This window comes from Megalops cyprinoides, chromosome 22, assembly GCF_013368585.1.
Source record: "Megalops cyprinoides isolate fMegCyp1 chromosome 22, fMegCyp1.pri, whole genome shotgun sequence".
Taxonomy (NCBI): domain Eukaryota; kingdom Metazoa; phylum Chordata; class Actinopteri; order Elopiformes; family Megalopidae; genus Megalops; species Megalops cyprinoides.
The window spans coordinates 2,699,710-2,713,273 of record NC_050604.1 but is presented as its reverse complement, the minus strand read 5'-3'; the positions used below and the strand labels follow the sequence as shown (position 1 = coordinate 2,713,273).

The following is a 13,564-nucleotide window of genomic DNA, read 5'->3' as shown; positions in this document are numbered from 1 at the left end:
CTGATAGGAAATGAAGTTCACAAAATCACTTCAGCCACAATTAGTGATTAAACTCCACTGGGAAATACTGGAGTCAAAATCATAAGTTGCGTTAGACAAAAGTGTTTTCTTTTAATCATATGCATTTCATACAACAAAAAGGACCATCCTGATGAAGGTTACTGCTGAGACGAGTCAATTAGTGTGCAGTGCCCATTGAAATAAATGCATTTTACAGATTTTCTCTGGCTGAGTGCCCTGTTTTTGGGATCTCCATACTCACGATTACTGTTTAGTTTTCACTTGTCCCTCGATGCACTCCCATTGCACTTTTTGTAACAAAAATGACCAGTTGACATGAATCTGACTCATGAAATCTGTTAATGTTTCTTGGAATGATACAGCAAATACTGGCAGTGGATCGAGCCGCTCCAATCCGCTAGAAGAGAGATACACCCCACACAGAGCAGAATAATTTATATTGGGTTAGCCCTAAATCCTGGGCAGCAGTGTGGTGTAGTGGTAAGGAGCCAGGCTATTTGCTGGTTCCCTGTTGGGGTACTGCTGTTGTACCTTTGGGCAAGGTACTTAACCCACAACTGCCTTGGTAAATATCCAGCTATATAAATGGACAAAAGCTCTAACCTATCTAAATCACTCTGGATTAGAGTGTCTGCTAAATGACAATAATGTAATACATGACAGATAATCCAGGAGGTTATTTTTTTAATCATATGACATAAAATGGCACAGTGTTTTACTACTCAAACAACGCACACTCACAGCCAGTAGGTAACCCATTTCATGTGACCCCCTGAAGCATGTGCTGTATAACTACAAGGACATGACATCAAAGTCCTTCTTTCACCACAGCCTCTACATCAGAGGACAACATTATGAAGTTCAAAGGCTCCCTCTCAAGCAGGCACCCTCTGCCTCCTTCTCCAACATCCACTACAGAAGAGTAGCTTGTGTTGTACTGCAAAAGGTCTACTGATGCTCTAAGGAGCTTGCTGTTTGTAATTAAGGCCTTAACCTTAACACATGTAAATGTGACATGTGAAAATACATATCTCCAGATGACACAAACACAGAAGCAGTTAAATTCATAAAGGAGTCAGCAGATAAACACATAAAACTCATGGCTGAGGAAATCCACTGCAGATGCAATTCTTCCATTATATCTCAGCTTTTTTGTTGTAAGTCATAACAAAATGTTTGGTCCAGGAGTGCATCTATCCCAAATTGTCCTGAAGAAAGCATAGACTTACTGTGGAAATCATAAAGGTGGTGGGAAAAAGACATTTTCAACAGCATTTATGTTACAATATTTACATGTGTCCAAGCCATTGACATTCAGGTCAGAGAGCACACCTAAGTCTCCCATGCACCCCCATGCAGATCGGCCTTTGTGTCACAGACCGTGGCATGACCAACAGGAACTGGAGCATAACATCTATCGCCTCCTCTTCGCGACATCACAACGCCAGCGCACACCCAGCAGCGTGTGGTGGCGGTGGGTTCGGGGGCAGTGAGAGGGCTTGGCCCTTATTGCCATAGTCGGGGTCCTGAGCAGTGCGGGAAAAGGTGACAATGGACACCATGTCCTCGCCAATGTCCACGGATGGTGAGCGGCGTTGGCACACCAGCAGTCGGCGCAGCGCCCACTGGAAGTCGCGGTTCAGGAAGGCGTACAGCACCGGGTTGATGGCTGAGTTGCAGTAGCCCAGCCAGGTGATGACCTTGAAAAGTAGTGCCACGGCAGCCGGCGGGGGCCTCTGGACGCCCCAGCCGCCCGCTGCCAGCCCCACGTTGAGCACGAAGTAGGGCAACCAGCACATGACGAAGACAGACACAATGATGGCCATGGTGCGCGTGGCCTTGTTCTCCAGCTGCAGGTGGTTGGGACGCCGGCTCTCAGGGTGGTAGTGCAGCTCCAGTGTCTGCGAGCCGATGCGCGTGGCCTTTAGCCGCGACGCACGGTAGATGAAGAAGTACATGGTGCAGGTGATGAGGAAGGGCAGGTAGAAGGCCAGTGATGAAGCCACAATGGCAAAGGCCCAGTTGGTGACGAAGACGCAGTCCTGGCCTGGGTTGTAGGCCAGACCTGGGATTTCGTTCCAGCCCTGCATGACGGGCAGGAAGGAGATGAGGGACGAGTACACCCAGATGGCCACCGTCATCATGATACACCTGAGAGATGGGGAGAGAGAAGGGGAGAGAATAGCAGAGAGGGAGAGAAAAGGGAGAGAGAGAGAAAGAATGGGAAAAGAGGAATTGGGGTGGGGGGGGGGAGAGAAGAAATGGAGAGGAGATTAATTACCATTACAGCTGAAATTTTCATTACTATTGTTATAAACGTTCACACTGTCATCATTTTTATGACTGCTATTGTTGTTAATGCTGTTTATTTTAATTAACTTCCTGTTTACTTATAATCATTAATGACAGGAGTAAAAAAATATATTGTCTTCATTATCTACGTTCTTTGGCAATGCAGTACTGTATTTGTCATGCCAACAAAGCTGGTATGAATGGAAATATGAGAGAGAGAAGCTGAATGAGAGATGATGAAAGGAGAGAGAGACAGCACGGCAGGACATGCATCAGAAAGCCCCCCCTATCGCCCCAAAGTCAGTTACAGGGAGGCATCCGCTTTTGTTAATGTAGAGGATACAATAGTGTGCAGAACAGTAGAACCATCAAAGAGCAAACAGTAATAATAAACAGTACTAAAGCATATCCTCTTTTGCCTATGTGTGTTGCCCGTGGATACAACTGTTTCCAGGGAGCTTTAACATACCTCAGGCTCACGTCTTCCCTGAGTGGTGGAGGAAGGAGGACTGAATAATAGAGTTTCCAGGTGTGAAAATGAAATGAGACAGAGAGAGAGTGACATTATGCAGAGGCGTGGCACTTGCGTTACTTCTTGGACTGCGTTGAGCCTGGCCTCTGATGTATGGCATGCCTCTGACAAAAACACAGCCCTTCAGAGGAGCCAAAACACTTGTGTCAGAAGAACAAATACTCAAGAGTTCAGCTGAATGGAGAGGGAGCCACAGTGCACAAAACTATCTGAGGGAAAAAAAACGCCCTTTTTAATTCAACAAGCGAGGATGAGACTTTGAAAGAGTCACAGCCAGAGCCAAAGGCAGAATAAATTAACACTCTTAACACCTCTCATTATAAATTACTCCACGTAAAGAAGACTTCAACAGAGAGAATCAATGGAGACACGGTGGAACTACACTGCTTTTCTGGCCCAGCAATTGGCTGCTATCCTCTCGCAGTCCTGTCCAATCGATGAGAGGGCCAGCTCCACGGAGACCGCCATTCGCTGGCATCGTATTGACTACTCAGGCAGCACCAAATTAACAAGCTCTCCAACTCCATGTTGCCAGGCAACCCGGCAAGGTATATTTTTCAGACAATCAGCTGAACAAGAAAGAAGACATTCATGGAGAATCAATTATCACTAATACCTACATTACTGAGGTGCTTGAAGAGGTGCCCAGGGCTCTATAACCACCTATACATAACTTACTTAGACTTGGGGAAAAACACATACACACTTTAATAGCTCTTCCAAATAACAATGCCAGACCAAACAGTGGAAACTACATAATAACCATATCTTTAAACGTCATCTGAAATGTCAAATAATTTTTCTAAGCTATAATGTGCTGAAGCTATATTGCTTCTCAGTTTTGTCATTACAGGTGAATGTGAACAGTTCTCCATTCTGCGGTTAATTTATAGGCTGTCACTCTGCTGTCAGCCACCTCTGTAGGAGGTCAGTTAGCTCCAGCTGATAGTGAGATCCAACCCTGCAGCGGTACAGCTGGATTCTGGCAAACACTCAAGGATAGGACACGTCTCCTCATTTGGAAGAATCAATCAACCCTGAAACATCTGACTCAGATTGGCTGGGAACATCGGCAGACTCGTTAATTACAAAGTTAATAAATCGCTGTAATTAGATGGCAGACGTTCCCAATCCTGGCCCGGGGATCCCACAGAGCACGCTGGATTCTATTTCATCTGAGGTCTTAATTACTGAAGCTAATTGAGCTTATGATTGAACATTATGAACACTTCACAACAGACAAAGAAGACAAGGAGAGGAGATTGAAGCTTCAGTGATGTTTTACCCAAAAAGTTTTCACAACACCGAATCTGTTGTCAACTTCCTAAATAATTATAGCTGTTTGAAGAGTACTTAATATGCATCCAATCAAGAATGAACTGATACTCCTGTAACAACTCCTGTATTCCAGATATAGCTTTGTCTCACATAATTCATGCTCGAACACAGTTCGAATTGCACATTTCCAGCACATTAAATATTCTTCACATCAGTTACGCACTGTAATCATTCAATAGGCTGAGACTAAACTAAATGATCTTCGTGGTGCCAACCTTTTCCTAGGAACTTCTACTTATATAGGTGCTAATCCTTTCATGAAACTGTTGAATTGACATTGCTGTGTGTGTTTGTTTATTGAAAGATCTGGCTGTGTGTGTGCTTGGATGCACGCATATGTCTGTGCGCATTCATACACGTGCTTGTATGTGTATGTGTCTATACATGTACACACAGTTGTGCATGTGTGCACATGAGGTTATGTGTAGCTGTCTGTGTGTTCTGTGTATGTGTGTCTGTGTTTGCTTGTGTGTGCATGCGTGTGTATGTATGAGGACTGTGTGTTTCCTTGTGCATGTGTGTGTGCGTGCGTGTGTATGAGGAATGTGCGCACGTGCTGTGTGCGTGTGTATGTGCCTGTGTGCACACATGCATTTCAGACCTGGGACGGGACATTCTCCGAGGGTAATGGTGTGGAGAGATCACAGAGCAGTATCGGTCCAGGCTGATGAAACACAGGGTGACGATGGAGGCAGTGCAGAAGAGCACATCAAAGGAGATCCACATCTTACAGAAGTGCTGGCCAAACAGCCACACTCCTGTCACCTCATAGATAATGCTGGAGACAGAGAGGAAGAGACCAGCCAGTGTTAAACATGGCATAGTCTTCAACAGCGCATATGCACATACACACACACTTTAACACACATACATTCCTTACACAGTACACACTCCTAACACACACACCTTATCCTTCAAAATGCTTTCCGTTAATCAGATTCAGAAAGGAGAAGAGGGGAGAGTAGACATTTTGACAAACACTATTTATGTGTGCCCTTGAGAACTGTAGTCATGTCAAATTTGAATAATGACAAACCAACACACAGCAACAACATATGCTTCACATATAATGGCATATTTTAATTTATTCATGTGAAAAAATACTGACTGCATTTTGTCCTTTAGAGAAATATTTTTTTATCTTGAGTTCAGCATATATAAATTATGTAGGAACAAATTTGGTGGCCATCACATTGGAGTGTTTAATGAGTCTGTGTGTATGAGGAACGTGTGTGCTGTGTGAGGAGTGTATGTGTATGAGGAGTGCATGTAAGGACAAGTGAGTTTCAACCATAAGGGATTCTTTATATGGCATTAACAGCAACAAGCCTGACACTGAGGAAAAATATGCAGCGTGCTTGTCATCTATACCATTACAGTATCACCTTAGGCATGATTATGTGATCGCATGGTCTTCAATTGATTGTTTCCAGTCACATATCCAAAGTCAGACTGCTTATTTACCCAAAATAATTAAATTCATAAAACTGCAAATGTAAAAAGAATGTAAAAAAATTGAGATGCAGTAATCAAGGCCTTAAGCTTGGGATACAGTTTATTTTTCATATCAGTGTTTTGTGGGAATGATAAAACAGAGCCGTGACTGATAGGCGAGCACAGAAATTACACATCTTATTATGACAGTGTGAGTCATGCCTATTGTTTCAGCTCACCCACCCCCACTATAACATTCCACAGCAGGATGATGGCTTCAAATCCATGCTGAGATATTTCTGTCAAAGCACTAATTCATTTCCCATGTAGGCCTAGAGAGGGTGCTGTTTTCACCTGAAGGGCATGACCAAGCAGGCCACCAGCAGGTCGGCCATGGCCAGGGACATGATAAACATATATGTGACGGTGCGCAGGCGTCTCTCCACGATGGGGCACACAAACACCACCGTGTTTCCCAGAAACGTCACCAGGTCGATGAGGGTAAGCAGTATGCCCACCGCAACCTGTGAGGGGGCCACCTGTGGCGGGGCCACCTGTGATGCTGGGTCGCTCCGGTTGGACCCCTGTGGGGGCAGGGATGAGGACAAGGAGAGGTTGGCCAGAAGCGAGGAGTTGTGCTTCAGGAGGAAACTCATCTCACCTGCAGGGAGCAGAGAGAAGATTAGCCTCCGCAGAGTGTGAATGAACCAGAGCCGACAGTCTGGCTGGAATCCGAGCTCCAAATCCTACAGAGAGACTTTTACTTTTTCTACATGATTTTACAGATTTAAAGCCAAATGGCGATCACAAATCCAGAGTCAGCCCAGGAAATGAACTAAAATTCAATTCAGCAGTTGAAAATCACCCATCATGTTCTGCATGGCAGCTATTACTGTACTCTTAACTGTATTACTAGGACATATTTCACATAGTACAAAGGTTTTTTAAGAACATTGGTTGTGCAAAATTGCAATAATAAATAGAAAAAAATACAAAACCTTTTCCCAAGTAACTTCCATCTCTGAAAAACACTTTTTCATGAAATACAATAAAATCAAGCTACAAAAAGTGAAAACAAAAACTGACTCAGGGATTAAAATTCTCCGTCGCTACGACAGATTTCCATCAACTGGATTCCAGAGAGGTCATGTATGACATCAGTGTAGATCTGAAGGGAATATCTATATATATTAATATTTACATTTCTTCCCATTGGCTAAAGAAGTCTCATGCTTTGTGGGCATTCAGAACTCCTCCTCCTCATGGTCAGAGGTGAGTTTTTTTGTTGAGGTCAGTGGCCTCAGCCGCTGAGAGTGGGGTAAGAAGAACAGGGACCCAGAAACGTCTGCAGACCCCTGTGTAAGGCCATTCATGCGCCTCTTGTGTCGGTGCTGTAGACCTTTGGCCATTGTGATCAGTGTTAGCCTGCACTGACTTGCTGGGAACTGAAACCCCTGAGAATGCAGGAAGTATAAGACTGGATAGAGACTAGGGGTGGACAGTATAAACGGTATAGAAAGTACACCAGTATGAATTTGCCCTTCGGTATGGATTTTGACTATACCGTGCTGACCGGTAGAACCCTCACAGATCTAGGTGTAACTTCATCGAGAAGACACGATACTAAGCTTTATCTACATACACAAATCTTTGCTGACCTGACAGTGATTAATCTTTTCAGAAGCATTAAAATATTGTTGTAAAAACAATAAACTTTCCTTGTGGATTATTCTCGGTCAGAAGATGTGGGTGGTTGCAAAAGGATTGCTTTCTTCTCGTTCTTTGGAGTGGCAAGATTGCAAGATTGCTCCTTTTTGAACCGCGGCTTCTCGCTCCTTCTTCGTCACAAACTTTGACTTTGATTGCAATCTTGATTAACTTTATTCGTATTTGAACTATTTCTATTGCTTGCTGGACATTAAGACTCTTGTAATTTGTAATATATAAATATTTATTTTCTTCTTTTTTATATGTAAAGTTACTTTAGATAGTATTTTAATTAGGCTACCTGTCTGTTTGCATTCCCTAAATAATATTAACGTGGTTAATTCATTTTTTCCCGTTGGTTTTTAGTGCGAGTTTTATAAAGAAGGAAGGCCATCGCGCTTTCTTTTGCTCCGAATGGTCCGGAGGAGAAACCGGCGAAGAATGTGGGTTCACCCAATAAACCAGAGAAGGAGGCAACTTGGAGCTTTTCACCATCTTGCTGCTGAACTGCGTTTTGATAAAGGTAAACACAGCGGTGAGCAAATGGATCATCTTCTTTCCTTGACTATATAGTACACATGTAGCCTCCACTTTCCTCTAACATGCATTAGGCGATTTGAGGGGGGATGCTATTCCCCTTGTTAGCAAAATGACCAAAATTCATCCCCCTTGTTAACCTGCCACCCCCCATCCTCTAGTTAGTAGCAGAGAGAGTGATGAGTGTGCATTTGCCATCCCCCCTGTTAAAAATGAATAAATCACCTCCTGGTAACATCTGATTGCTAAAATGGTTCAAAAATATTATTTTTTATGTCTCTGACATATAGCCTAGGCATTGAAACTACAGTGAAAGGTGTCAGTTTTGTAATGTTGCTGGTATGATGTCAATATGACTATCAACAGATCGTTTTCACTGTCTATTTTTGCTGAGAACCGCGCGCGTCACGCGGAAAAAAATAGGCTCCACGCCCAAAGTCTAGATGACTCGCAGCTGCAGCGAGGCTCGAGCCGTGTCTGAGACGCGCGTCTCACGCAGGCTGTGTGGCTGCTCTAACCCGTTAACATGGGCGCCGAAATGAAAATCAAGACGGTCCGTGACCGTCACGCACACGCGACGCAACTGGTGTGGCCCCGGCCTGAGCGAGAGAGAATGGGCGCGCCTCTGACAGTAGCGCAAACTCATGGTGTCCGGTACAGCCGCCGGGCTCACAGTGTCCCAAACAACAATATTTTAATGCTTCAGAAACGATTAATCACTGTCAGGTCAGCAAAGATTTGTGTATGTAGTAGGGATGGTAAGATTCACCGACTCGCATTGGTGCACCAGCATAAAGGTTCACGATGCGATTGCCCCGATTAAAAAAGTGTGCACCTGATACAATTTGGGATGAACTCGGGATGCATCGTTTCTAACATCTTTGCATCGGTAAAATCCGATTTATTTAATTATAATTGTTAATAGAGGCCCTATGCCTTTATTATTTAGAAATGTGACCAATAATTTGTGATCAATAATTTTATATTTCGATTGATTCCTCCTCTTTAAACTGTTTCTCAAGTGCACTCTCATTTCCACTGCTATCAGTGCCCAATTCTCGTCAAGTCTCTCGGCCAAGTCTCGCGCGGGTTGGAGGCGTGTCCGGGCGAGTCACAGGTTATCATGAAGGAGGAAGAGCTACACGTTCCACTGAATTACTACAAATCAAATGTTTGGCGACACTTCGGATTTTTCAAGAGAGACGGACAGTGACAAGATGCATGCAATTTGCAAAATATGCCGGGCCGCTATAAAGTACATAGGCAGCACGACTAACCAAAGATATAAAATTAAACTATCTGTACCATATTGAATTGCATAGCATCATATTTTTTGAATCGCATTGTGTTGAATCAAATCGTATCGAATCGTACTGCATCGCAATAGGTGTGAATCAAATCGTATCGCATTAGTAGTTGCTTCATATCTGTCTTTAATATATCAGATTGTTGGCAATGTATCGAGATGTGTATCGCGTCTTTTCGATGAAGTTACACCTAGATCTGTGAGGGCTCTACCAGTCAGCACGGTATAGTCAAATTCCATACCGTAGGGCAAATTCATACCGGTGTACTTTCTATACCGTCCACCCCTAATTCAAGTCATTCCCTGAATTGACTGCAGAGCTGGGGTCAGTTCATTTCAATTCACAGTATGCTATCCCAATAAGAACAAACCCTGCAATACCACAAGTAGATCAGTGGGTAAGTCAGAATGGCTAGACTGTGGTTTGGTGCCCACAAACACAAAGGCATCTTAATCGTACCTGACATAGTTCATGTCCAAATAATAAAACACACGCAACTTTTGAAATGCAGAGTCAATTTACTTTTTCAGAAAAACTACAATTTCAGCTTGTTAAAGTACAACGGCCTTTTGAAGTGATACCTCACCCTGTTTCTGCGGGTTTCCCATTGGCATGGGAAACCAGTGGCTGTTCTAGCTTGTATGGTGCCCTGGGTGAACCCCCCTTCAGCGCCCCCCGCCAAAAAAAAAAAAGCACCATTCTGCACTAACTGTAATTAAAAAAATAGAAACAAACTGTAGCATATAAATACAAATGAAAAACAGAATCAAATTATTACACTATTACCATATTCCTAACAAAAAACACACAAATAAATGAAAGTTAACCAAATCAATAATGTGCTAGTTAGGTTGTAATCATTTTGCTGCAGGCTACACACATTATCATGATGAAACCGTGTGAAATTATATCCAATGTTATGTAAGCTAGTTGGACAGAAAAGGGAATATTGTCACCTTATGTGTAATAGCATAGCAAGCAACATAGGCTAACAAACATAAGTGTTATACTAGCCTATTTCATTACATGCATAACATTATACTCATAAAGAGATGACATAGCTGCATACCTTTATCTTTTGCATGTTTCTCCTCTTCTTCTTTCCTCTTTTTCCTAAACTGGGCACCTGATGGCTTAGACCTTTTCTTATCCATTCGTGTTGATCTGGCACTCCAGCATTAATACATTACCCATCCCCCAACGCTGTCAACCAAGAGTCAAGACTAAACCAATTCACCTTGGTGGTGTGCAAACTGGTTTTATATTATTCTTAACGATTTCACACAAACCAGAAAAAATGCAACAATATGTCTGTGAAACTATATATTCACAGTATTATGAATGAATTGGTGCACTATTTGATAGATTCCCCCACTCCCCCTGCCTCGGGCTTCCAGTGGGGAGACCTGAGGTCAACCTACCCCCGCCCACCCCCCTCCCCATCTTGTACATCTGAGTGGGAGACCTTCCCAGGCAGTAGCCTGTCTAGCTCACAAACTAGAATCAGGGCACCCACTCTGGCAAGGTTAATTGACCCACACGGTGACATGATATCATTGACGTGACATGCAAATGAGCGATAGAAAACCGGTCGTGCAAATATCATCATTCTGATTTTTTTTGTGCGGGCACCCCGTGCCGCCCCCGGCAAGATGCCGCCCTGGGCGACTGCCCGTGTCACCCATACCTAAATCCGCCACTGTGGGAAATATTGCGGATTGTTCAGCACAGCTCAGTGCTGACTATAAGAGTGTTGGCATTAAAAGTGTTTAATCTGGAAGACGCCCGCTGCTCCCATACAAAGTGACATGAGGGAGAGGGTAGAGTGTAAAGAGCAGCAGTGTAGCATAGTGTTAAGGAGCACGGTTCATAACTGAAAGGCTGCCGGTTCAATTCTCTGCTTGGGCACTGCTCTGTAACCCAGAGTAAACCTCAGTAAATATCCAGCTATATAAAAGGATAACATGAAAATTGTAATGTATGTAAGTTGCTCTAGATAAGCAGAGGGAAGGGAAGAACATGCCCATCTTAAATGATATTCACAGCTTCAGGGTGCTCCCCAGTGCTTCAGCCTGCTATGTTTCCCCAAACGCACTCCAATCTTCCCTCCTTCAAACTCACCATTCTGTATCACTGTGAAGGCACTACAGCAGGTTGCCGAGTTGCTCAGGGATACCACAGAGGCGGTTCATTCATAAACCTGTGGTTCTGGATGACTCAATGCTTGCTCGAGCACCCCAAACGAATTCATCTGCCTGGAAATAATGAAATCTAACATGTGCCAAAACAATCACTGTAATTACACCGAATGAATTTACCCACAGCTGAGCCACCATAAACGCCACCCACCAATCCATCCCATTCATCATTTCATTTTCTGAGGTACAAATACTTTCAAAAGTGTCATCACTGTAATCATTCATAACATAACATTTTTAAAGCCACATTTTGGGTAGCATTTATAATGTGTTTAACACTTAAAATTTCCACCTAAGACACTTTTCTCCTCTGATGAATTTGTACAGGAACAATACTATGTTCCAGAAATTTACATAAAAAGCTTCCAAACTCCAGTATTTTCATCCTGGCAGGCCTGTGCCAATATCAGTTTTAATAATGTAGCCAAATGTGTCTTTAAAATTATTGCAATTTGCAGATTTGCTTTTGCAATTTGCAGATTGCTTTTGATTGCACTGTGTTACGGCCAGACTCCTGCCAAAGGTGACTACAGGCAGTCACAGGGCAGTTGGCAGGATAAATACTCCGCACATAAAAGTACAACAACCCGGCTACTCACTCTTCCGTTTGGTCCAGCCGGGCAGACGACGCAGCGGCGACTGCTTCATAGTTTTAATTGGCTGAACAGTATTTATACGGGTCAGAGAAAAGATAGTTGGAGAGATAGCAGTGCAAAGGAGTTTTAAAAAAAGTGGTTTGAGAGAGGGAAGAAGGTAATGTGGAGTAGAGAAAAGTGGAGTTCTGGAGATCGGTGCGCAAAAGAATGAAATAAAATGGTGGGGACCGGCCAGTCTGCAATAGACTGTCGGACCGGCTCCACCGTCCTACCCAAAACAAGAAAACAAAACTAGAAAATAAACTCGACAAAAATGCACCACCGTCTCACGAACGTTACACATAAAGTTGCACTTAAACACTAAGTGAGAAAACAACTAAATTTGCACAATATACCATGCTGGTACTCACTCTAATTCCCCAACCACTGTGTTTGCCGCCATAAATGTTTAAATTACCTGAGGTGCACACCTTCGTGCACCCGTGACCCTGACGTCACGTGACCCATAACCCCTACTTTCGTGCACCCTTTACCTGACGTCATGTGGCATACCCGTAACAACTGTACAATATGAACTGATGTGCATTTTGGCATACGTTCATTGGGTTTGTTCCATGAAAAACACCATGCTGCTGTAATTCAGGGTTATGTGCCACCAGCATTAGGTCATGACTTTTCCCAACTACATCAACTGTCCCTGCTTTCTCCTGCTTCATTTCTGATTCAGGTTCATCCAGCTTCCCTCTGCTTCATCGACATCTTTTCATTGCAATCTTCAGTATTTATTTTTTTATGTCCTAATATCGCAGCATTCACCATGCCATGCATACATTTACACCATTTTAGAAATTTATGCATATGATTGTCAGAGAGCAGCCTCATCTCAAAAGCTTTTTTTCAGCATTTCTGCTCCTCCTTTCAGTATAAAATCTACTAATGCATTGCTTTTTAAATGGTATTTAATGTGTGCACTGGAATGCTATTTCATTGAATGTTTCACATAAGCGTACATAACATTTCTCCATTCCTGCTGTTGGGCTGGGTTTATCTGTACCTTTGAAACTACTTATATGCCAAGCAAACTGCTTTTTTTCCTTTGCTGTGGAGTGAGTTGAGCCAAGCTTGTGTGGCTACTGTGAAAACACACTCTTCAGGTCTCCACTTCACATTGGAATATGCACCCATTCATTCATTCATTCACTCACACACACACACACATACACACACACACACACAAACTCATTATCTGAAACTTGTTCACATTATTCTACAATTATTGGTCCAGCTGTTTAAAAGGACACTGAAAGAGAATGCTATGGACTGATGCACTGCATCTTAAAACATTACATGGTAAGTCCTTATTTCAGTGGCTTCTATGAAATTCTCTGGCACTAATTTCTGAGCTGTGGTTTGTACACAGATATGCTTATTGACTGGAACATAACTAAGAATTATATTAGGAGAAACACATTCACATGCGAGTGAAAGGTTTCTCTAATGTGGGTTTATTAAAATTAGCAAATTATATGTTTTTCTACAACCTCTTTTTACAGCATCACCTCTTCTTTTAGACTGTAGTTGCATGAATTGCAATCCATCTAC

At 43.0% G+C, this 13,564-nt stretch overlaps 1 protein-coding gene across 2 annotated transcripts; it reads right to left on the bottom strand.

The window, feature by feature from the left end:
• Window positions 1-1,208: 1,208 nt before the first annotated feature.
• On the bottom strand, window positions 1,209-11,599 carry LOC118769775 (octopamine receptor-like). 2 transcript variants are annotated; one of them, XM_036517081.1, is made up of 4 exons: window positions 11,290-11,599; window positions 5,972-6,278; window positions 4,785-4,961; window positions 1,209-2,172 (listed from the first exon to the last, which is right to left on the bottom strand). In XM_036517081.1, exons 2-4 carry the CDS (start codon window positions 6,271-6,273, stop codon window positions 1,458-1,460), a joined length of 1,194 nt encoding a protein of 397 aa, XP_036372974.1. In that variant the 5' UTR covers window positions 6,274-6,278; window positions 11,290-11,599; the 3' UTR covers window positions 1,209-1,457. The 2 variants fall into 2 exon arrangements, with proteins under 2 accessions (XP_036372974.1, XP_036372973.1); XM_036517080.1 differs by lacking the exon at window positions 11,290-11,599 and adding an exon at window positions 9,755-9,878.
• Between the last annotated feature and the right edge of the window lie 1,965 nt (window positions 11,600-13,564).